Genomic DNA, 26,366 nt, shown 5'->3' with positions numbered 1-26,366 from the left:
ACTGAGACACAAAAGCTAAACTCACATGTTCTTCCTGATGGAACATTTTCAAGACGGAAACCGATGATAAGTTTAACCTTTTCTAGAATCAGACCAAATATGAAGAATACTCCTTCTTCAGTTCTGGTGTCATAAGTCAGAAAACCACAGTGTGACGTTGACTTTGACCTTTAAGACTGAAACATGTCATCACTTCTTTTGATCCTATTGTCCATCTGTATGAAACATCATAATGAGCGTATTGATGGTGTTGTTGAGTCAGAGTGACCTTGACCTTTGACAACAAACAAGTTTTCACTCTTCACTCCTTTACAACTGGTTGTCGTTGCCTGTTGTGATGAAATTCCCTCAAGGTGTTCATGATGTGTTCATGTTCACGAGAATGGGAAACACGTCAGGTTCTTTACGTTTGACCAACAAACTCTGATCAGTTCTCCTCAAATCCAAGTGAACGTTTGACATTTTTGAAGATATTCCATCAAGGTGTACTAGAAACATGGAGAACGGGAGGGATGGACGTACAGATGTGCAGACAGACAACCAGAAAACATGATAACCCTCAGGCAGCGGCTGTCCCTGCACGGCACGGAGGCATAAAACAAAAAGAAAAATCAATGGGATCTAATTTCCTTGTGAACAACACTATTTTAAGCTCAGCTGATAGAGTCTTGATGGATGGAAATACATTTATATACTCATAGGCCAATTTAATTCCTTTCCCTGTCAGGGGAGCTCAGTCACCGCACTTCCTGTAGGTACCATCCACAGGAAGTCTGGCATCTGCTATTGGTGCAATAATTAAGTTGTGGACAGAAAACACACACCCGGCGAAGGCAGAGTTCATGGCAAAGGACAGGATATTGTGACAAAGGTTCAGACGAGGCCACCAGGGGACGTGAGAGGACGGACGAGAGACAGATTGTGGGACAAACAACTGTGACTTTTACGCGTTAGTGTGTTATCAACGTCAAAAAGACTGTTGGTGCTCCTCTGACAAGAAAACTGAGAAGGTGGTCTGGGTAGATTTATCAAAAATTATAGAAATGAAGCTTTAAGGTTAAAGCAGCATATTTGGAAATATATTGTTTTCTGACACATTTACAGTAAAGAAGAATCCATAGTGAATCAGAGTGAAGTTAAGAGTTAATCAACAGTGACGATCATCTGCAGCCTCCAGTCGATCACAAGATTCCCTTTGACTGCACACGTCTAACGATAGTAAACTAATACTGCCGTCACATAACCCCCCCCCCCCCCTCACAGTTTTGTAGCTACTGGGGAAAAGGCCGCTCGCTACGAGGCTCCACAGACAAAGTGGAACAAGGAAAATGAGTGTCTGAGCGCCGGGTGTCTGTCAAAGCAGGAACTGGGAGGCGTTCTCAGTTGACCTCTGAGGGCAAGGACTTCCCAAAGCCCCTCTGCAAAACAACACAGGACCCGGCAGCTGACAGTGGTGGGACACAGGCGGCTGCTGCTATGCCTGCTTGAAAAAAAAAGCCCTCTCCTCCACTCACAAGGGGCGAGATGGCTGAGCAGCGATCACCTTTGCCGATGAGATCTGTCTGGAATGTGGCAAAGCTCTACTGTATGTGAACAGACACGTTTGTGATGTCAGATACCGCGGCGGACAAGTGGGAGGGTTAAAAGCCGACGGTAGCCCGATACCGATCTGAAGTAGAGCCATTAAATTGTTTACAGTGTGACACGTCGCTTGTATGATTCATAACGTGCATTTATACGTGCATGACTCACGTAGATGACTTATAATTAAGCATTAATCAACCACAAGCCACACAGAGGTGTAACTGGCACAGTTTCCTCACCCAGGTTTCCATATAGGTCACAACTTAACTTTAAGTTGTAGTTCCTTTGTGTGTTAAAATGATCTATTGGGAGAAATTGAATATGACATAATCCTAATGATGCTTTCACTAGTGTGTTTCATTTGTTTTCTTTAACCCTAGAATGAGTCCTTTATATTTAAATACTTTATATTTACATCTGGAGCAGGTCCTCTCTACGGAGGCCGCCATGTTTTTCTTGCAGTAGCTCAAACTGGACAAACTAAAGCCTTTTGAGTTTTTATGATAAACTGAAGGCTGCCACAGGTTCTCTGCAACATGCATCTTCACCACTAGATGTCACTAAATTAGACACACTGAACCTTTAAAAACTCAAGTCTCAAACACTTTGCACCAAGTTTCTTATTTCCATGTGTCGTCTCCTGCCCTGGAACAAGTGAACAGAAACAACTAGAATCACACTCGGATGGCACACAGCTCCGCCAAGGACCAACAACCCTGTGACACCACATTTAAATCTGTGTTTTCTCTTTGGATCTGCAGCAAAGTGCAAACACTCACAGATATCAGTCCTGTAAACATGCCTGATTTGTCTTTCAACAAGATCCACAAATTATTCTCTGGGAAATCAACAAAAACGTTGAAAACAAACGCCCTTTGCTCCCTGATTCCCGACCCCATCCTTCCACCAAGATTCACATACAGACAAAAACACAACATCCTTGTCTGTGGGTAATAAAACCCAGTAAAACTTCTCATCTCCACATTAAACGGACCAACAACCTTCAGGATGTGTGATAAAAAACAATATTGCCAGATTTGATCAGGCTCTGGTTGATGCAGCAGACAGGAGGAGGCATGACCTCTGACCCCTGACGGATGACGAGAGACGAGTAAAACAACTTGAACAGATCTGTGCAAGAGGCTCTGGGCGAGTGCTGCTGGATTAGTCAGTTGTTTTCATGTTTCCCTCTGCTTATTCTGGACATTGTTCAAAAAAAACAGCAGCAACGCTAGACCCCTCCCACCTTCTCTTACAACACATGCCCACCTCTGGAGCCGCGATCAGCCCCCCCCCACCCCCAACCAAACTCCAGCTGAGTGATTCACTTTAGCTGCTCGGAGACAAACGCTGTTTTTCCTCGGGGGAGCTGCGGCGAGACTACACACATAGTGGTGCTATCACATGTTCAGGGGTTGGCTGAGTGGGTGGGTGGGTGGGAGGGAGGGAAGGGGAGAGAAGGGGGGGCACAGAAAAGTTTATGTTCATCATGTGTTTGAGCTGCTGCGAGAAAAAGTGAGTCACTCCAGCTATAATCGCATTTGTAAACAGAGAAACATTTAACCGGGACGAGTGCTTGTTACTCTGGAGCGTGAACATGTCGTCTCCTGTCGTCACCAGCTGCCGCGTCCCGGCTTCAACTGTCACAAGTGTTTGTTCTTCCCTGACTTTGCATATAATTTGCATGGCAGGGCTGCGGTGGTAGTACCAGTTTTCTCTCTCTCTCTCTCTCTCTCCTAACCCCCGGGTTCCACTGCTACACGTTCAACCCGAGCAGCAATGTGTGAGCCACAAGTTCAGACAACCCTCCCGTGGAAGAAGGAGGATATAACGATACAACTACTGATTAACCGGGAACTCTACTCAGGGACAGACTTCATGTTAGGGGGCCGGTGGAATATTGACTCTGAGAATGTGTTGTTAAGGATTAAAAAAAAAAACAGCTTTTCACTCATGCAAATAATCTCCTGAAACAGCCAAGGGACTGTTGTGTTGCGGCTCCACAACAATGTGCACCTTCCACCTTCCACCTTCCTAGGCTCATTCCAACGCTATGACCGATCAAAACTCGCAGACGTGTTTATTGAGAAGCCCGGTATACACCTTGGGGCTGGAATGTCAGCGGGTATGTGAGAGTAGTATCTGGAAATATCCCTCTGCATCAGGACGTCAACTATGTCAGATGACAGCAAATCTGGCGAGTAAATGGACCCGATTGTCCTGCGGCCTGACTTTAAGTGGAAGGAATTTCAGATGGACCGATTATCGCATTCACAAGTCGGCCTGTTCTGGACACTCCATCTCATGACACTGTGTTTGTGTGTGTGTGTGTGTGTGTGTGTGTGTGTTTGTGTGTGTGTGTGGTTGTTTATAGGTTTTTTGCTCAGGGTGAGAAGCAGGTTGAGAAGAGCTGGGAGGCTGCTCCCTGCTCTCCTGCCTCAGGAAGGCCATTATGTTATAGCTCCATTATGCCCGGTCAGATGCTCTCTCTCTCTCTCGCTCTCTCTCTCTCTCTCTCTCTCTCTCTCTCTCTCTCTCTCTCTCTCTCTCCTGTTGTTTATACAGTAGTGCTATGAACAAAAGCAAGTTTTTTCCCCCATGCACCGCTGCAGCTGCTGTTCCATACTGACCACGGTGGTCTCTCTATGTAAACATTAACCAGCTTTAAGTGGAAGACAATGAGGAAATGACAGGACAAAAGCAGGGGTGGGGAGGCGAGGTGTGTGTGTGTGTGTGTGTGTGTGTGTGTGTTGAAGACATTCAAGGATGGATTTCCAGATGAAACACACGAGAGGTGACATCATGGCAAAGTCAGCTCCTAGGAACATGGGGAGCTCTGGTAATGCAACACCAGGCGTAAACAGTGGACAGCTGTATTTACAGGAGATTGTCTCATGGTTGTATCTGCCTCCATAAATCCTATTATCTGATTTGCAGGCTGCCTGGCACCCGGGGAGAGGAGCAGCTTTGGCTTAAATGTGTGTGGAGCTTTATTCCAAGGCACTCAAGTGCGGCTGCAGTTGCCCACTGTTGTTGGGACGTTGGCAAAGTGGTCCCACCGAGCAAGGCCTTGATTAGACGTTACCTCATGTCCATCGGATAAAGCAAAAAAAATGGCAGTTTGAGTGAGTCTGGGGGCAAAATGATGGGGCAGCTGCTGGGTATTACACAGGCTTACCTCCAGGAGAAGGAGGAGAACATAGGACATAGGACATAGGACGTAGGACTCCGTAGAACTACAAGCAGGGCCGGGTCTAGGCAGGGGCAAGAGGGGGCCTGGCCCCCTCAAATAAATGTTGTGCCCCCTCAAACTGAATCCCAATTTATAATAATAATAATATAATAAAGCACAATGCCCCCTCAAGATTTGTGGCTGCCCCCTCATACATGCCTGTCTAGACCCGGCCCTGACTACAAGTGGGTGAAATGTGGCAAAGTGCATTTCTTTTTAATTTAAAAACAAACTATAGTTCCAGGATCCCAGGCTGTTATTGGGTGATGGAGCAACAATGTGAAGTTTCCTCCTCTAAGAGAGCGGAGGTCCAGATGTGAGTGGGATGCACCTGCCACATCTGGACCTCGAACACCCTCATACACATACACAGACACACACACACAGACACACACACACTCACTCGTAAACAAACAAAGCGAAAGTGCATTTCACTCACATATCTCCGCAGCTTCTTCTCCGGCGGTGACTTCCTCAGCCAGCCCTGGAAGATGATCTCCCCTCCGCTCATGTTCTCCTCCTCCTCCTCTCACAATCTGCCACAATTTTTCCTCCCGGAGGTTCGATTCCCGTTTTTTCAAAGTGCTGCTTCTGCTGCTGCTGTCGGCGTCCGGCTCCCTGTGGTGCAGCCCGCTCCCCCCATCTGATGTCACACTCACAAGAGGAAGAGAAAAGAGAGAAAGAGAGAGAGAGAGAGGAAGCTGGTGGCTGGAGAGAGACGCAGGGACCGAGGGGGACGCTCCTGGTGGCACCGTGCGTAAAAAGACCCCCCCCTCGCCAGGAGACGCTTGGATGAATTTTACGCACGGCCAGCTGACGAGGAGCCGCGGGCCAGCTCGACTGATGCGGGCTGAGGAAGTGTCACAGGGTGTCTGCAGCTTGTTTTCCCAACTCACACCACGCCCACGGTGCAAGAGAGAGAGAGAGAGAGAGAGAGAGAGAGAGAGAGAGAGAGAGAGAGAGAGAGAGAGAGAGAGAGAGAGAGAGAGAGAGAGAGAGAGAGAGAGCGAGAGAGAGAGAGAGAGAGAGGGATGGGCCGCGCTCGGATGAACAGGATGGAGAAGTGCGCGTCACAAAGTGGCTCCAAGTATGAATAACGGTGGTGGGGGGGTTCTAAGAACTTCCGTTGACGTGATGTTGTTTCATTGTTTTTTTTTTTTTCTGAACCCTGACACCGATCTGATTTCAAATGATTAAATCCAAACATGTGCCAAATCCTGCAATCAATTACAGCAACCATAATTAACAGAGGGTATTTATTCATTTTTTTCCTCCTCTCCTCCTCCTGTTGTTTGTAAATGAGTATTAAATCAATAGTCAACAGCTGGACTGAGTAAAGGGGGTCATGTGTTTTTAACTGTAGGCGCAAGGGAGGGGGGGGGAAAGCACCACCTGGTGGAGAGGACATGACAGTGAGTCTGAAAATCAACATTCTCCTCAAATATTAAAATATGGAAGTTGAAAAGGTAAGAGAGTTTAGGGCTTTGTGATAGAACGACAACAATATGAGTGTTATCAATAGAAATAGGACAAAAGTTCAATATAAATGAATCAATTGATTGCTAATGCATTGTACGAGCATGATGTTGAGGTGTAATAATCAAGTTCAATGTTATTCCTCAGATTTGTCAAACGTTTTGCCATTTTCTGCTCATGAGTTTAAAACCAGAACCTTCATTAAGTAGCAAAAATCTATCTTTAAACATGAATAATTTGACTTTCATCATAATAATTAATAGAGATCAACTGATTTTCCTCTTGAAACCATCTCGTCGTGACTAAACTCTCGCAAAAGACATGAAAACATAAGTAGATGAACTTTATTTGGTATCAGAGATTGTTTGGTTGAAGTAGTAAACAGTAGAGCTTAAAATTGCATGAGATTATGTTAAGGCCTTTTGAAAAGAGAAAAATGTTGGACAGACTTAAAAAAAAACAACTTTATAATAAGTTATATTAACACAATTCGACACTTCAATTTGAAAAGAAACTCATTAGTTTTTCTACTATTTTTTCAGCCCAATTTCAAATACCAACGATATCACTTAACTCATACACCATATGCAGGTTTATTTTCATATTCACACACAAACAACCTCAAAAATGTACAACATTAAATATCATTTATTCAACGTTTACCACAAATCAGACTTTACACACTTGGAACAGTAGTTTTATAGTTTCATAGAGGACAGGAATGGGAAAATCGAGGGAAAGGAATCACGTCCTTTATGTTGTCGACTCCGAGGACACATTGTAAAAATCGATCGAACCCGAGCCCGAAGCCGCCGTGAGGGACCGAGCCGAAACGCCTCAAATCCAGATACCTGCAAAAAGATGAAATATCAATAGAGCTCTGCTGGTCTGTTGGGATGATGCTTTTAAAATGCTGTTCATGTCAATATTAGTATGAGGTTTTTATTACCAGCTGTAGGTTTCTTCTAAACCAACCCTGGAAAAGAAAAAGAAGAAGTCTTGGACAATTAATTTAAGGCACCTAAGCACAAACCGTATACAGGGTTCATACACATTTTGACCAATGGATTTCCATGACTTTTCCATGACTTTCAATAACTTTAAACCAAATTCCCATGAATAAAAACATTTTGTGAAATCTCTGTGTATATATGTGAAAAAGTGACGAAATGTAGTATTTAAACTAACAATGAGAATTCCAAGGCATACAGTTCAGCTTAAATGACACAAACCCAAGTATGCCTGCTTATATTTTGAGCGTATTTCTTTAAAAGCATATGAATTATTTAAAACTCAGCGTAAATGAACGACATGAAAATATGAATATAACAAATTTCCATGACTTTTCCAAAACTTTTGGGATGTTATTGTTTTCCATGACTTTTCCAGGCCTGGAATTACACATTTTACAATTCCATGACTTTTCCAGGTTTTTCATGACTGTAGGAACCCTGCGTATACCAGATATATATTAGCACGGGTTGATATATGTGTTCTTACGCTTCCAGCCGAGCGCTCAGCAGATCCAGCCGCTCCTCTCTCAGCGAGCCCCCACACAGCTCACCCACCCCCGGCACAAGGAGGTCCACTGCAGCTGCCTGCACACACACACACACACACACACACACACACAACACTCCCTGTAACCTCAGATATGCAAAACAGCAGCAACATAACAAGGAAATAACTGAGCAGGTACATTATTGACTCGCTGGGGAATTTTTTAACATTGTCTCACTGTGTGCTGGGGACCGTCCAGGTTGTCTCTTGCATAAAACGGCTTAAGATCGTACGGATAATCAATGACAAAGACCGGAGTGTTGCCGCAATGTTTCACCAGGTGCTTCTCGTGTTCCGTCTGAAGGTCACATCCCCACTGCAGGAGAGAAGCACTGAGGTCAGTGTGGAGGGAGAGGGTTGGTAACAAACACACAGATAGAAGCAGGCGAAAGGAGAAGATATAAGGATCAGCACTCACGTTTGTGGGGAAGACAAATGTCTCAGAGCTGCTGTTCAGGATGTCTATAGCCTCACTGTAGGTAATCCTGAAATTAGGATAGTGTCATTAATTCCAAGTCCTTTTAAGCATTTCTCTTAATTCTGATTTCTTTTCTGTGGCATGTTCAGAAAACTCCAGACTCACACAGGGAACTTCCTCTTCATCATGGCCTCTACTCTGCCCTTTGATTGCGTGGATGCGACAGAAAAACAATGTAAGCGGAGAGGATAATGAAGTCAGGTGATGTTGGCGCTGGTCGGTATGAGGAGCCGGGTTTATGTGCCCCGAGTTAAACAAGCGTCCTTCAGCGCCGGCACTCACCCTGTGTCCAGGAGTCACATGCTTGTGAAACAAATCCACATCCTCTGCACAGCGAGCCAACACATGCTCCGTGGCCGACCTGAACACGCCCTCCATGACCTGAGGAGTGGACCCAGTTTAATAATTAAAGCTCCACTGGGCAACTGTGCACAAGGGCAGCTTCAAAAGTCACAAAAGCTGCGTGTAGGGGAAAAAATAAAGAAACCTCTTTGTGCTAGTGTAATCCATATCAGGGCAAAACAGTATTTGAGGTCAATGACATGCTGTACCTTGGTGAGATCCTCCAAGGACTGTGTGAAGGAGACCTCCGCCTCCACCATGTAGAACTCGGCCAGATGGCGCCTGCTCTGGGAGTTCTCGGCACGGAACGTTGGCCCAAATGTGTACACTCTAGAAAAAGCTCTGCAGGAGTATGAGTGACAAGGCATAATTACGAAGGCACTCCAGTGTGAGTGCATGCGTCTCTGAGGAAGAACCAAAGTCTGCACATAAAGATGGATGGCTGCCATCTTGTTCTTTAAATATCGTTTGGTTAACAAACCTCTTTTACACAGACGCAGCAGGTATATGCAGATTTGTATATACTCGGGTAAAACCCACTAAAAAGAACTTCTTTCCCAAGCCGGTAGAAGAAAGAGTCCTCAAAAACTTGTGAGTTATTTGATCGGGGGGTGAAAGTCGATCGTATCCATTCCCATTACAGACAAACAAGATATTAGCTGGTGGTTTTTGACCAGTGGACACAGGACTCTATACTGCAGGCAGCCACTAGGAGACCATCCAAATAACCAAGCTTCACTTTAGTTCATTTAGTCCATCTTTATAAATAGTGTATGGGCTGATCATAAAGTAAAATACATGCAGATTTTCACTAGTAAATACATTTATTATACTTAATCTCACCCTGACATCACTTCCAAGTGAAGCTGGCCGGACACGGTGAGGAAAGCCGGGACGGAGAAGTAGTTCTCATCCTCCTCGTGCTCTGGACCCGACGGCTGTGAAGATTAGAACAATATCATGAATCCTTTTCCGTTGCGTTTTACAGCAACTTAAACTTTATCTTTAATTCCTTACCTCAACCTGAAAGAGCTCCCCGGCTCCCTCGCAGTCATTTGAGGTGATGATTGGAGTGTGAATTTGCAAAAAGCCATTTTCCTGAAACAAGAAAAAAAGAAATAGAAGAACGCTCACGCTCTGCATTTGGCTAATAACTCTTCCACCGACCTCTTCTCTTCCACTGACCTTGAAATATGAGTGAATTGCTGCCGTGGCCTCACTTCGTATTCTCAACAGGGAGCTGAAGGTATTTGTTCTACACCTGAGATGAGGAAACTGACGAATATACTCCAGGCTGTGTCTGTCTTTGATTTTAAAGGGAAAATCCTGAAAGACAAAGCAACAGTATTAAGTTATTGAATATGCTGCTGATGTGAGTTTTGCACGTGGGTTTGTTTGAGGAAATTATTCTCCGTACCAGTGGATTACATTTTCCAACCACGTGGATTTGCTCAGCCTCCAGTTCAACCGGCTGTGTTTGACGTGGACTTTTCTTAAGAATCCCTGTGACTTCCACAGCGCTGCCAAACGTCAAGGACCTGTATATCAAGAGGAAAAGGGGAATTACAGACAGTCAGATATGTGACATATACGTGATATGTGCATCCTTCATATGTGTGTAGAAATAAATGCTTACGGATCATTCAGCTCCGAGCCTGCGACGACCTGCAAGGACTGCAAAGAGCTCCCATCATTCACGTGGAGAAAGAGATTTGTCTTCTGGGGTCTGACAGAACGAACCCACCCCTAAAAAAGAGATATAAAAATAACTTAATACAGAAATATCTTATTTACTAATTTCACTTCTCATTCTTTCTCAATAAATAAAATGTGAGTTACACGTGTAAATTTCCCTCTTTTCACGTTTATATCACAGTTTGAAAATACTTTTTTGGTCTTTCTATTCAGCTGTGTTTAGATCAGGGAACGTCTCTGTGGTCAAATCAGCTGACAGAAATTCTACTGCGCGCATATACTGACATTTATGGTAAACGCATCCAAAGTGTTTTTTTAAAATAAACTGTTGACATGGAGAATCATGCGTAATTGAAAAGGAAATGGATTGGATTCTATTCACAAGATGTATATATCGTCTCACGTGTCATTTTTATGAATAGCATTTTGACTGTATCAATTTAGAGATTTTACAAAATAAAAGTCACACCTTTTTAGCTTCAAGTAGCTAATTTCTGGATATTTCAAAGTACTGTAAAAACCCTTTGATCAATAATTCCAGAAAGAGACTGATATGCCTGTGTTCAGGACCTCTCAAATTATCAATGTACTGAATATCAAACATATTTACTGTATAGATTTAGAGATTTTTCAAAGTAAAGTCCAACATGTGTACAATCAAATCAGTTCTTATTGAACTTATTGAGCAAAGCATTTTTAATGAGCTTTGAAATATCCAGAAATTAACTGATTTGATTGAACACATGTTGGACTTCAGGACAACCCCAGAAGCTCCAGCGTGAGTTTCTGTTCCTTGTTGGACTTTGAGTTTTGTTTTGAGTCATTGTCCCGTTTCTGCAGACTCTTGTTTACAGTTTCACTTTGAGTGGAATCCATTCATCACTCCAACTCTTCTACCTTTCCTGGCTGTTAAGTTTTTTTTAAAGTCTCTTTGTTTGCTGTAACAATATCACAATTAATATTTATTTAAAAAACACTTGTAATAGCTTCAAAGTCTTGTGACTCTGAGCCAGTGTTATAAACTGGTAATAATACATTCAGGATTGGTCAGTGGTTCAGGACATAAAGCTATTTAAATAAATGTGATTTAATGATTAAAATATTCATATTTACATATGATACCAGAAGCACTAGAATCCAATAAAAAGAAAAGTGTCACTTAAAAATAAATAAGAGATGACAGCAAATAGTACAGTTATGCAACAGACAGACAGACAGACAGACAGACAGACAGACAGACAGACAGACAGACAGACAGACAGACAGACAGACAGACAGACAGACAGACAGACAGACAGACAGACAGACAGACAGACAGACAGACAGACAGACAGACAGACAGACAGACAGACAGACAGACAGACAGACAGACAGACAGACAGACAGACAGACAGACAGACAGACAGACAGACAGACAGACAGACAGACAGACAGACAGACAGACAGACAGACAGACAGACAGACAGACAGACAGACAGACAGACAGACAGACAGACAGACAGACAGACAGACAGACAGACAGACAGACAGACAGACAGACAGACAGACAGACAGACAGACAGACAGACAGACAGACAGACAGACAGACAGACAGACAGACAGACAGACAGACAGACAGACAGACAGACAGACAGACAGACAGACAGACAGACAGACAGACAGACAGACAGACAGACAGACAGACAGACAGACAGACAGACAGACAGACAGACAGACAGACAGACAGACAGACAGACAGACAGACAGACAGACAGACAGACAGACAGACAGACAGACAGACAGACAGACAGACAGACAGACAGACAGACAGACAGACAGACAGACAGACAGACAGACAGACAGACAGACAGACAGACAGACAGACAGACAGACAGACAGACAGACAGACAGACAGACAGACAGACAGACAGACAGACAGACAGACAGACAGACAGACAGACAGACAGACAGACAGACAGACAGACAGACAGACAGACAGACAGACAGACAGACAGACAGACAGACAGACAGACAGACAGACAGACAGACAGACAGACAGACAGACAGACAGACAGACAGACAGACAGACAGACAGACAGACAGACAGACAGACAGACAGACAGACAGACAGACAGACAGACAGACAGACAGACAGACAGACAGTTAGATAGACAGTTAGAGAGACAGATAGACAGATAGACAGACAGATAGACAGTTGGACAGACAGACAGACAGTTCGATAGACAGTTAGAAAGACAGGTAGACAGTTAGACAGATAGACAGTTGGACAGTTAGACAGACAGACAGATAGACAGTTAAACAGATAGACAGATAGACAGTTAGAAAGTTAGACAGTTAGAAAGACAGGTAGACAGTTAAACAGATAGACAGACAGGTAGACAGGTAGACAGAGAGGTAGACAGATAGACAGTTAGAAAGTAAGACAGTTAGATAGACAGTTAGAAATACAGGTAGACAGTTAGACAGATAGACAGATAGACAGAGAGACAGAGAGACAGAGAGACAGATAGACAGTTAGACAGATAAACAGACAGACACAGATAGACAGATAGACAGACATACAGGTAGACAGATATACAGAGAGGTAGACAGATAAACAGGCAGATAGACAATTAGATAGACAGACAGATAGCCAGTTAAACAGATAGACAGACAGACAGGTAGACAGAGAGGTAGACAGATAGACAGTTAGAAAGTAAGACAGTTAGATAGACAGTTAGAAATACAGGTAGACAGTTAGACAGATAGACAGATAGACAGAGAGACAGTTAGACAGAGAGACAGTTAGACAGATAGACAGTTAGACAGATAGCCAGTTAGACAGTTAGACAGATAGACAGACATACAGGTAGACAGATATACAGGCAGATAGACAATTAGATAGACAGACAGATAGCCAGTTAAACAGATAGACAGACAGACAGGTAGACAGAGAGGTAGACAGATAGACAGTTAGAAAGTAAGACAGTTAGATAGACAGTTAGACAGATAGACAGTTAGACAGATAGACAGATTGACATTGAGACAGTTAGACAGAGAGACAGTTAGACAGAGAGACAGTTAGACAGAGAGACAGTTAGACAGAGAGACAGTTAGACAGATAGACAGTTAGACAGATAGACAGTTAGACAGTTAGACAGATAAACAGACAGACACAGATAAGACAGATAGACAGACATACAGGTAGACAGATATACAGAGAGGTAGACAGATAAACAGGCAGATAGACAATTAGATAGACAGACAGATAGCCAGTTAAACAGATAGACAGACAGACAGGTAGACAGAGAGGTAGACAGATAGACAGTTAGAAAGTAAGACAGTTAGATAGACAGTTAGAAATACAGGTAGACAGTTAGACAGATAGACAGATAGACAGAGAGACAGTTAGACAGAGAGACAGTTAGACAGATAGACAGTTAGACAGATAGCCAGTTAGACAGTTAGACAGATAGACAGACATACAGGTAGACAGATATACAGGCAGATAGACAATTAGATAGACAGACAGATAGCCAGTTAAACAGATAGACAGACAGACAGGTAGACAGAGAGGTAGACAGATAGACAGTTAGAAAGTAAGACAGTTAGATAGACAGTTAGACAGATAGACAGTTAGACAGATAGACAGATTGACATTGAGACAGTTAGACAGAGAGACAGTTAGACAGAGAGACAGTTAGACAGAGAGACAGTTAGACAGATAGACAGTTAGACAGTTAGACAGATAAACAGACAGACACAGATAAGACAGATAGACAGACATACAGGTAGACAGATATACAGAGAGGTAGACAGATAAACAGGCAGATAGACAGTTAGATAGACAGATATACAGACAGACATACAGATAGACAGTTAGGTAGACAGATAGACAGATAGATAGAGAACATAACGTAATAGAAGCAGACGTCACCTTCACTGTAACATTGGATCCCAGATCAGCTCCTGAAAGAGCCTCAGAAACTCGCAGCGTCTTCTCACAATAAAGTCGAACACTGGACGAGATTCCCCGAGAAACTGAGGAGGTCGAAGCCGAGGAAAGAGTCTTAACTGCGGCTTGAAACATCGTGAGACTCCGCTGCTGGTCCCGACATGTAACACACACTAAACCCTCACCATAGTGTGACAGAGTCAGGAAGATAAACACGAGTTTAATGGTGTTTTATAAAGATTCACAGCGTTTAGCTCCGCTGCGACTTTCACGTTGTGTCACTTCTCTTCCTGTTTGGGTCCTGCGCCATTGGGCCAATCCGGTCACATGGTTTGAGATGAACCAATCAGATTCCGGTTTGTCACAGCAGGAACTATGGAAGCTCACACGGGTCAAGGATATTGTAAAAATGTTCTATTTACAATAAAATAATACATTTAACATTAATTTGATTGAAAATGTTTGTATTGGTCCAGAAATAAAAAAAAGATTTCATGATTTGATATTTTCATGGGTGATTAAAAAGAGGATACAATAATTATTAATCAATTGTTAAAACAAAATGTTGATCCACCAATAAATAATACAAATATTTAAAAAGCACTTGAATGAATTCATAATAAAATAAAGGAATTTTTTATAACTTTTAAAACTAGATTATACGTTGATTTAAGTATATGGATTTTTTAAGGCAGTTTAAAATACATTGCCTGTTCATGTTATTTTCTCACTTTAGAAATACTCTTGTTCCATTTATCTGTTCCTGTTTGATTAAACTATTAATTTATGGATTCATACAATTTTTCTATAATTATTATTATAATCATTATAATTATACTACTAGTAGTAGTAGTAGTAGTCTTAGTTGTAGTAGTTGTATTGTTATTACTATTATTATTAGCATTTTTGTTTTTTCTTTGACTCTCAGTATCTGGAGAGGTAGATTTATTACGATTAGCTTGAAAACCGTTTTAGATGCAGGTCAGCAGTTTAAGGTTTTTTATTACATTTATGAATAATCTATAAAATATCAAATTTATCATATTAAATGTTGGCTGTATAAATTCAGGGAAGATTAAATGTGAGACAGAAGAGTAGTATTCATATTAATAGAATCACTTTACTTTAGTCACCTCTCATTTTACCTTTTGACTGAATCTAACTGCTGGTTAAATGTACAGCATGGAAAAAACACAAAAATTCTAATATTACTCTCTCACTTTGTAAAACAATTTGAAATTCTAATGTTCCAGTCATTGCGTTTATCTGCAGTGGGTATGTAGGAAAACAGTGTGAAAAATGTGACACATTTTCTAATGCATGCTAAATCCGCTCCTCGGGTCCACTGGGCAGAATATTTCATACAAATGGCCACAGAGCAAGCTGCTTCCTACAAGCAGGCAGAAATGTAAAATAGCCGAAGGAAAGGGCAACACATGTGGAGTGATTCAATAGTTTAATGAAGCAAGCAGAGCAGCTATCACAACCACATGGAAATCCTCTTTAATCTTGCATGAGGTATCTGCCGTCAGCGTGGAGTCCATGTGCACATAAACCTTGTTAATTCAATACCCACAACGACACTTGGTTTATTCCCACCATTTGCTGCCGGAGTAAATCAGATCATGCCAGCGATGTAATAAGATTCCATAGACAATTATTCACCTGGTCTCGCCTGTCAGCTTTGGAGCCCCTGGTCTGGGCCTGCCAGCAAAACACAGAGCCGGGTGTCTCCACCTCCGGCTGCTCGTGACACATCATCATTAAACCCAACATGATGCATTTGAAGAGTCAGCAGGGTCAATGATATTAATTATCTTCAGCATGGATGGAGCAATTATGCACATGGTTACATCTTAATGGGGAGCAGAACAATTCTATTTTCTGAATCATTGAGAAAGAGGGCAACAGAAATGATGGGGGGTGAATTTTGCAGAGGTCACGTATGTTTCTGTGTCTCTGGAGCAAAGTTGAGACATGTTGACAGTCGGAGCTGTGGAAGCCACCAATCATTTTACAACTAAAGATAAATTAATACAGAAAACAGGAAGGAATAATAGTAACATAAAAATAACAAAAAACAAATCAAGATCAAAACAGGGAGGATGACATAAAAGATACGGTTTTCCTAATAAAATGTGTTTTAATCAATGACAGGAAATAATAATAAAAAATAAAAAACTTAAATTAGATTTTCAAAACACAGTTTAAAGCTGCTTTACAAGTTAAACGTTAAAAATAGGAACGAGTTAAAAACAATTTGAAGACCAAACAGCTTTAGAGAACAGAGAAATAAAAAGTGTTACAGGAGTGTGAAGAGTGAAAACAAGATAGACAACTGTGTGAAATGGTAAAAAAAAGAGAGTAACAGAGTGAGATATCCACAAAAAATTATATATTTCAGAGACATTCAAAAGAGGATGAAGAGTGCAAGTCCAAAACAGGCCTCAAAAGTCAGGGATAAAGAGGTAAAATGGCAAATCTAACCTCCTCAAACAAGGAATTCCAGCTGTACTTTCCACCCTCGACTTAAAGGAACTAGTAGCAAATGTTGGTTGCAAGATCTTAGATTATCACTTGAAGTCAAAGGGAGATAGAAGCCAGTAGCAAAACTATGCTGTTGTTTAAAGAATCTTGAAGGGAGGAAGGAAATGGAGAGATATGGACCCTCAGCTTTGAAATCACTGTATGTAAAACCTGCTCTCTTCACTGTCACCATATGCAATATCCAGCTCCTCCACAGGGTAGTGCTGTAGCTCCACCAGACTTTCCATTCACCTTCCTCATCTCCACCAGCTGCAGATTTATTCATTTACCCCTCAGTTGCCTCCTGTACATTATTAATTTGCTCGAATGGAACCAAGTTGGGATTGTAATGTTCTCTCTGCAGTTCCAAGGCCGTGCTGCGTTCCACCGTCTGCAGAGAGTCCAGAGCAAACACCGAATTCATGTTTCATCCAAGAACTGTTTTCCACAAAACAGAAAACAGCGAGGTTGAGGTATATCCCCCAGTGTTCAGATCCATAACTGTAATTTAGTAATTTCCTCCCTTTTTGGCAGGCCTGACACATCCTGTGTCGACCTGCACGTGGGAGAGATGCTTGATGCTGTTGCATGTAGCAGAGGCTATTTATATTCCTACAAATCAGCCCACACAAACCACAAGGCGAGGCACGGAACAAGGTTGCAGCAACATACTCTGCTGTCTGTGTAAAACTATAGGAAAAAACACCCCGAAGTGAAATGTTATCCTGTTTACACTCCACATGTCGGCCTAATAAATCAAGAAGGGAAGTCAAAGGCTATTCCTAACGGGAGCCGCATGGCCCCGTGTTCCCGAAGCCTCCACAGGTGCAGGAGGTGTTTGGCAGTGGCCTGACAACCTTATTTGGGCTTAACAACCAGTTCAAATCAATACGTGATTAGTCAGCAAAACAAAGGATTTTGCTGTAAAAGCTTGGATCTCGGGAGGATCTCTGAACTTAGAGGGCGAGTGCATCGTTTGCTCTCAGCAGGCCTGACTGTCCGGTATCGACAGCAGCTCCTGCCGCCCCCGTCCACCAGCCTTCATCAGCTCCTCCAAATATTCTGCATTCTGGAATGGAAGGGTGCATTGATTTTGTGTAACATGGCTCGTTAAGTGCTGATTAGACCATTATAGTGATGTGATTCCAGGGAATGGGTTTGGGTGACAGGCGGCCAAACACAAATCAAAAGGAACTAACAATCCTTACACTGAGGGAGATTTGGGCGAGTGCACCGCTTCACCTACAGATCTCCAGTTCCAACCAGAACACTGGGCTGGGGTTCGATTTATTTCTAATGGACCAGCAGAAAATGTGCAGACTGAAGAAAATCATGTCCGTCAACAGAGCTCAGGACTTTTACTGTCGGGAAATGATGATGTTCAACCATCAAAATCAACCCAACAGTCCCCTTAAACACAAGTAAATGTCATTTCCATTATTGTTTTCATTAAGATCTATGAATGATTCTTTGGGAAATTGTCTCTCAATGTTGAAGAAAGTAAAATCCTGATGATTTGCACTTTGTTTTCCTGGTTCTAACATTGTATTGTTGTGTAAATTGTCTTGTTTCCTGGAGTTTTTTTTGCTTTTCAATAAAAAACACCTTAACCAGAGTTCATCTCGTTTTTATCTAATTTAATTTCCAATCAATTCCATAAGTTTGAGTTGTAGAAACATGGATTTAACTTGTTAGATTGAATTATTTTAGTTCAGTTGCAATGAAACTCATTATAACAACATTATATTGCATGAATGAACTTAGGCTGAGTTAGACAAACACTATTAAGTCACATTATATAGATGTACTTAGTTTGAGTTGGGGCTACATTTATTGGATGTAAATCCTGCCCACAATTTAATTGAGTTCATCCAATTGGCTATTTCTTTAATCGCATACTAAACTGAGTGTTGGGTTATATTTGGGTTTTGCTGGTGAGACAAGAAAAGAGCATCAATGTTTCACGTTCTCAAATCATTTTAGAGCTCTATTCATTCATCTATTTAAAAACTAATTTACTAATAATGACAAGAAATGATTGGCCACATTCCTAATTCATGCAGAGACGTTTGCAGAGCGTCTGGTGTAAAAATCACGTGAAGAGAGAACTGAAATTATAATGGGAAATAAAAAAAAAAGTACTTGACATCAGGTTTGACTTCTCTTCTCCTGAACGGTCGAGAATAAATTAAAGATATTTAAGAAAAGTCTCCTTGAGGTTTTCCCCTCGGGTGCAGCTATACTTTAATTATCATATTTATCTTTTTCTTTTATTCAGCACATTTTTATTCGCTGCTGAACCGACTTGTGACGGACTGTAAAGTTTCTTCTATTTCAACCGCTCCGGTGTAGTAATTTAAGTTATAAATATATTACCCCAAAGTGAGGTTTTTGTTCTATGAAGCTATTTTCAAAGCTGTTGCTGATTCTGAGTCGAACTTGTCGAGTTCCCGCGGAGCTGAATGAGATCTTCTCTTTGCACTCGAACCTTCAGATGATTCACTCGGGGTGAAGAGGAACAATGTGCTGTAATCCCTGATTACCCCATTGTTCTCACACTGCAGTGCGACAAATTACTGTTTCTTTTTCTGTGACTTACAGTGATGCTCTTTACGAGAAATTGTTGTACTCGTTCACAGTGGAACCATCGAATCGGTATCTGACGTGCACGTGTAATTTGGAGGCAATGATCCTGCAGTAGTGAGGCTGGTGATTACTGCGAATCGAGCTGGAGTAAAACATGAATTTATCATAATTTGAGATCCAAACCAAACAAATACTCAAAGATTTCTGGGTATTTTCTGTTTTTTTGGTGGAGGAAGTACTCAATTGTTTTACTAAAGAAGTACATCTATCTATCTATCTATCTATCTATCTATCTATCTATCTATCTATCTATCTATCTATCTATCTATCTATCTATCTATCTATCTATCTATCTATCTATCTATCTATCTATCTATCTATCTATCTATCTATCTATCTATCTATCTATCTATCTATCTATCTATCTATCTATCTATCTATCTATCTATCTATCTATCTATCTATCTATCTATCTATCTATCTATCTATCTATCTATCTATCTATCTATCTATCTATCTATCTATATCTATCTATCTCTCTATATCTATCTATCTATCTATCTATCTATCTATCTATCTATCTATCTATCTATCTATCTATCTATCTATCTATCTATCTATCTATCTATCTATCTATCTATCTATCTATCTATCTATCTATCTATCTATCTATCTATCTATCTATCTATCTATCTATCTATCTATCTATCTATCTATCTATCTATCTATCTATCTATCTATCTATCTATCTATCTATCTATCTATCTATCTGTCCATTCATCTATCTGTAAGAACAGAATAGATACTAAAGTAAAAAGAACACATTAACCTTTCTACCTGAGTAAAAGCAAGTTCTTGCTTTGGGATATATTTAAAGTATTACAAGTTAAAGTACTTCTACACTTATATCAAGTGTATCTTCTCTATATTTTGTTTAATATAATAATTCTAAATTACTCCGTAGTACAGATACATTAAACTGTACCTAAGTGCAGCAACAGGGTAAATGTACTTTGTTAGGTCCCAGCACTGTGCGTCGGTCATATCGTGAGGAGCAATAAGAATATTACAACTTCAACCTTTAAAAAATGTCACAACAGTTTAACACCTGAACTTCTTCTTCTCCGTTCTCTCGCCGAACGTGTCGTCAAAGACACGTCTCTCGTGAGGAGGCTGAGACCAGAGGAGCGGAGCGGTAATATCCAAACACCCGACCTCATCAACCTGTGTTATTCTCATCCGCACACATTGGTCACGCTCAAATTAAACAATTCATTCTCATCAACACTTTACAGGCAGCGGGGAAACAGCGATGGCACGATTCTCCGCCCGCAGGTTCTTTCATTTGACTTCCAATAAGGACGTGTGTCTCCCTCGTCCTCATTTACAGGATCATTTGCACAAAAGATCCTAAATGTTAATCTCAACTGTGATGCAGGGATTTTAGGTTCTATCTAGGTCAGCCCAGTCACAAGTGGAATCCATTTTCACACCTTGCGGGACGTACAGTATGAAGAATGTGTCTGTGGGAAACATGCAGCATTTTTTACATCTGTTATTTGTATGACTACATGTTGTCATAGTGTGAAATATTAGAACTCACTGTATTGAAAACACCTCACAGCCTTGGAAACAGTATTTTGTCAGTCTGGTTCTACGAAGGAGACGACTTTGAGAAAACATGTCGGATATTTCCAGGGAGGTTTTGAAAGGGAAACGCCTGCTGTGGGTTTTTGTATGATCTATAGCTCCACCTGAAGGTAGAACAACTCCTTTGGACATTTTTAGCTCCCTGACGTCTCTGCAACCTGCTGCGACTTCACCTCATCTGCACCCAAAGTCTTAATTTTGAGGAATAGTTCAGGCAGGTCTTTCTAATCTCCCCAGAGAGCTTATGCATTTGTGCAAATCCATTTTACACGAGTACGGCTGCTTCTCTATAAGTAAAATAGTGAACTGAAATTCAACTCAACTCAATGGAGTGAAGAAAATCACTAGTTGTACCAACTTATTATCTTTTGTTAAATCTTAAACGTGACACAAAGTTCATATCTTGAGTCCTAGCACTTTTAGTAGGTTCCAGATATGTGAAAAATCAACACATGAAAATCTAACTCTATATTTGACCAAAACCACTCACTGTCGTGGATCATCACATTTTCCTCAAAGAGAGATGAGAGCATGTGGACAAAAACTCCTGCAGAAATGATCAGTAGACCCCGTTTAGATAACTTTGACCTGGCCTCCATTCAGGTCAAAATGAACAACTTTGTTTTTTTTCCAGCACATTTACGTCTCATAAGCCCATGAGACGAATTGTGATTTGTGAATATGGGCTACACAAATAAAATTTGATTGATTGATTGATTGATTTAGAGCAACAAATAAAACTTAAAAACATGTAGTAAGTTAAGTTTCAGTGGCTCACCTGTTGGTACGTGCACCTTCACACGGAGGTTGAGTCCCACCCTGACCTCTGGTGCTGTTTTATCCCCCACTTCTCTTCCCATTTCACACCTGAGAGCAGCATCCTCTCAATGAAGGCATAAATTCCCCCCAAAAATGATTCCATTATCATTGGTTCACTTCACAATTCTTTCTCTTTTTTACTTTGCAGCCTAAGTGAGTGGTGGCGCGGTGGTGCAGCGGTGTGACTGGGGGTTTGTCTCTGTGTTGATCTGGTGACCAGTCCAGGCTGAACCCTTTCTCTCACCTATTTTCAACCACGATTGGCCTCAGCCCTTTAAAAAGCATATAAGCAGTACAGATGACAGCTGGATTTAATCATCCAAGAAGGAGACACTGACTTTTGTCGGCAGCCATTTCCTGACCTTTCTTTTACCCTCTCACATCAAACATTATCTACCTTACGCAACTATTTCATAATCTACACTTTAGATCCGTGTGAGAGGAGACAAAATGAAGGATTTTTTCGGCCTCGTGGCCGCGTTCTGCTCTCTGCTCCGTTGCTTCCTGTTCAACAAGCACTTGTTTAGAGGCAAGACACAGTGTCCTACTTCCTGAATGCCAGTAAAGATGATGAACAATTCACTAACAGCAAAGTACAAATGAGCAGTGAGGGCGGTTCTGCCCTATTTGTGTGTGTGTGTGTGTGTGTGTGTGAATGTGTGTGCAGGGGGAGCAGTCCTCCATGTGCTCCTTCCCAACTTCCATTTATTATATTTACCCCCTGGTTGAAGAAGGAAAGATCTGATATGAATTTTTTTTTAGGAAGAACAAAAACAACGTATAGTAGGGTCCCTGTCCAAGCTGCTCTCAGCCAATCAGGAGATAACATCGTCACTGTGCACACTGCTGATTGCTGGAGGAAGTTGAGGTTCTCAGGTCAGTTCTAATCTGATTTTAGGTAGTGTGTAGGGACTGATTGTGAGTTACCTTGTTGCTCAGACATTGTTTTATGAACTACAAATCAAATCGGATTTAAACCAGCACCTGAACTCCTCCTTCAAGCACCGACCCTACAGTCCTATCACGACATATAATGTAATTTCAATGGGGAAACTTCGGCCGATCCAGTTTGACACCAACTCCTCTGAAGCTAAGAATATCTGAGACATGTACTTTTAATCACAGAGGCCAGGTATGCTGAGGTAACGGGTGTGATACCCCCGGGGCAGCTTGTCAAGGGCAGTTTGAAAAGTTGGACAATGTTCTTCTCCTGTGGTGGAACACGTCCGTCCGTCCGTCCTTGTTGCGTCCTTGTGTCCGGCGCTGAAGATTTTTCCTGAAATTATATATATTTTTACTGGAACACATTTAAAAAAGAAGTCTCGTCTTCTCCGGCGTCCTCACTGAGACAATAATCCCCCCCCCAGTAGACGCAGGAACCTGCTGCCTCAGCAGCGCCGCTATAAATCTATGACTAATTACTTTAGTTTATCAAGACACACCAACTGCCCTCTAATTAGCCAAACAATGTATGGTAATGTCTTGCTTTTCCATTTGGGCTTTTTCTACACTCACTCACTGCATCAAACCGAAGATGTGAGTACTCAACCAAAGTATTTTCTGTTTTTCCGCGTATTTATGCAAACAAAGCCGGCTCCCATATGCTGTTTTCGTTAATTATGGAACAATTACGACCTCTCTGAACAATCCCTCAAAATTAAGGGGCCGTCTTTTCACGTCCCAAGAACAAAGGAGGTGTGAATTTTTTTTTTTGTGAAAATAATGGCAATGCTTATTTTATTTATTTTCCCAAAAAAACAGTTTTTTTTTAACAGTAAAATGTTTTCCTCCAGCTGCAGGTGATTTGTGCATCAGATTTATTTATGCAGCCAATTCCCATTCAACTCCTTTTGTTGTTCAGCATCAGAGACGCAGAAATAATAAAGATATATATATATTTTTTTATGGGATACAACAGAAACACCTGCAGTGTAACTGGGGAGTCGGCACAGTCGCTGCTTGTGTCATCATTTAAAAAAAAAAACAGGGTCAGCAAACATTGTTTTCAGCTCAAATTCTACTTTTCAAACACCAAACATTTGGTTTATCTATTTATGTCCCTGTATATTTCCCCCTTTTTTGCTATCAGATTGTTAATACTCATAATTAAGGGGGAAGTGAAAAACCAGACCACTTGGTCTCAGCCTAGTTGTGAAAGTTGTCATCTTCCTTTGTATTGTTTTTTATGCAGATTTGATTATTTCTGACAGCCCCCCCCCCCCCCCTATCCCAATAAAAACAGCTTTTACTCCACTGGGAAATCACTTTATCAGGAAGTGAGAGCTATTCCTGATTTTCTGTTTCATGGCTCGAATTGAGACAAAAAAAACAAACAAATATCTGCATCATTGTACAAAAGGAACATGTCGGATAAATAGGTTTTTCTTATTTGCAAGAGTAGCAGCAGCAGTAGCCACAGTGAGCGGTGAAAGCTGAGGAGTGTAAACAGCAGAATTATAATTTAATTCTGCTGCACGAACATGTTCTGGTCGGAGGTTTGTTGCCAATAAACAAAACATTTGCACATGTACGACGACAGAGAATGAAAACTCCTCGTAAGCCAGGAGGGATCAGAGTAAACTGAGTCACCCGATAAAATCATTTTCTTATATGTGTGTGTGTGTGTTTTTGTGTGTGTTTGTCTTCCTGTTTCATATCTAAATTATATTCAGTGTGTCACACAACAGCAGAATTCAAGCTTTTCTAAAATGGTCTTTCAAATAGGAAGTGACTATGAAAACCTGAGGTTAAAAACACTTTTTCTTTCCTGACAGCAATAAGAATTGTGTTTTCGTGCTTTGCCTGCGGTGCCGTGTGTGTGTGTGTGTGTGAGAGGAAGAGGTGTTGGAGGAGGTGGGTCAGTGATTTTTATCAATTCTACATTTAAAGAAAATGTGTCTCTCGGTGAAATGTGCTAAGAATAAATAAATAAAGAATCTGCAGAACTTTAAAGCGCTGGGACTGGCAGGCTGATTTGTGTGGGTAAATGAAATGAGAGGCCAGGCGTGTCACAATCCAAACGCACGCCGTGGAAACAAATTCCCCGAGGCTGATCTACATAATAGTATTCATAATGGGCCCAAAGGTTCTGTAACCAAAATAATTCCGTCAGACTGACTTCAGGCGCTGTGTCTCAAACTGAAAAGGCACGGGAAGGAAATAAAAAGTCTCTGCTGAGCTTCTGTTGTCTTTATAGGAGACACATCATTCCAACCGAATCTGAATGTAGAACAGAACCAAGTTTATACAAACACTGACTCCACCGCTCACAGGGTTTGTTGAGCTCAGGAAACTCAGGAACACTAATATTTATCTTCTTTTTCCTCCCCATGAATCGCTCGTATCGCCTGTCTGAAGGGAACATGTCGTAAATTGTAGGATTTAATAGTTCTAGCGATAAAAACAAGGAATGTGACAGATTTATGAAGTTTGGGATCTCAACCCTCAGTCTGGGCTGGAATCTTTTCTGTTGTCTGAGCACTTCACCGACTGTCACACATTCAAAAACTCCCACCGGTGCAGCAGCAGCACAAAGTCTCGCTCTCAACTTTACTCCCTTCACCAAAAGTTTGTGACTAAAGCTGCAGTCAGACGTGCACCGAACTCGTAGAAATCTTCTGGAGGAGCAGTGTGTGAGAACGCAAGTGTCGGGAACTCGTCCTGCCAGCAATACAGAGTGAGTCCATGTGAGGATACAGCAGGAAAACCTATGTAACATTCACGGCGAGCGAGTAGGCGTATTGATGATGTAAAGAATACAAATATATCAGGCTAAAAAAAGACGAGCCTGTGGAAGACGCTGACAAAGATGTGAACTTGGAAGATTTGAAAAGCTAAAGGATGAGAAACAACGCTTGTGAACAGAAACAACAGATTTTCCTGTTGTTGTGAACGTGTCTTCGTATGTATGAAAACGACTTAAAGGTTCAGGGTGTAGAATCTAGTGACATCTAGTGGTGGAGTTGCATGTTGCAGCTGAATACCCCTCACCTCACCCTCCACTTCCAAACACAACGTATCGTTCAATTTAGATGAAACAAACTAGTTAAAAGAAGGATTGTTATATTTTCAATTTCAGCCATTACTTACCTTTCACCTAAATCTTACACACTGAACCTTCAAAGGAGACATATTATGCCCATTTCACCCCAGTTGATATGGTTCATTGGGGTCTTAATGAAATGTCTGAAACATATTTTGGTCAAAATACCACAAGGATCATTTAAAACAGCACCCTATTTACCCTGTCTTAAACATATTGACCTGTTTTGAGTGCCGAATGTTTTGAATGACGTGAATTCTGGTCGTAATCCCGTTCGACGCCCTCTAGCGTATCGTTTCTGACATCGAGGAATCACAACAAATCGCGGGAGTTGTTTTTTTCCAGAGTTTTTGGGACGGTAGACATGCTAGCTACCCAAATTAACGTGGAGAAGCACTACAAAAGTGGAATTTTCATAATATTATGTCCCCTTTAAGGGCTA

The 26,366-nt window shown here is 41.5% G+C and overlaps 1 protein-coding gene across 4 annotated transcripts in view; it reads right to left on the bottom strand.

The window, feature by feature from the left end:
• Positions 1–14,596, bottom strand: part of LOC133003821 (probable asparagine--tRNA ligase, mitochondrial) — a 51,170-nt gene extending 36,574 nt beyond the window's left edge. Inside the window, exons 1-14 of one of the 4 annotated variants that reach the window (XM_061073639.1) lie at positions 14,284–14,596; positions 10,309–10,418; positions 10,090–10,210; positions 9,858–9,998; positions 9,690–9,770; positions 9,516–9,610; positions 8,882–9,014; positions 8,613–8,711; positions 8,436–8,473; positions 8,271–8,337; positions 8,031–8,168; positions 7,793–7,890; positions 7,242–7,268; positions 6,981–7,143 (exon numbers count right to left, since the gene is read on the bottom strand). In XM_061073639.1, the coding sequence (XP_060929622.1) occupies positions 6,999–7,143; positions 7,242–7,268; positions 7,793–7,890; positions 8,031–8,168; positions 8,271–8,337; positions 8,436–8,473; positions 8,613–8,711; positions 8,882–9,014; positions 9,516–9,610; positions 9,690–9,770; positions 9,858–9,998; positions 10,090–10,210; positions 10,309–10,418; positions 14,284–14,436 (1,446 nt within the window). In that variant the 5' untranslated portion in view covers positions 14,437–14,596 and the 3' untranslated portion in view covers positions 6,981–6,998. Of the gene's footprint in view, positions 1–5,255; positions 5,429–6,980; positions 7,144–7,241; positions 7,269–7,792; positions 7,891–8,030; positions 8,338–8,435; positions 8,474–8,612; positions 8,712–8,881; positions 9,015–9,515; positions 9,611–9,689; positions 9,771–9,857; positions 9,999–10,089; positions 10,211–10,308; positions 10,419–14,283 lie in introns of those variants that run through there. The other 3 variants (XM_061073638.1, XM_061073636.1, XM_061073637.1) reach the window with 3 other exon arrangements.
• Between the last annotated feature and the right edge of the window lie 11,770 nt (positions 14,597–26,366).

Source organism: Limanda limanda, chromosome 6 (genome assembly GCF_963576545.1).
Source record: "Limanda limanda chromosome 6, fLimLim1.1, whole genome shotgun sequence".
NCBI classification, from domain to species: Eukaryota; Metazoa; Chordata; class Actinopteri; order Pleuronectiformes; family Pleuronectidae; genus Limanda; species Limanda limanda.
This window is presented reverse-complemented; position numbering and strand designations above follow the sequence as displayed.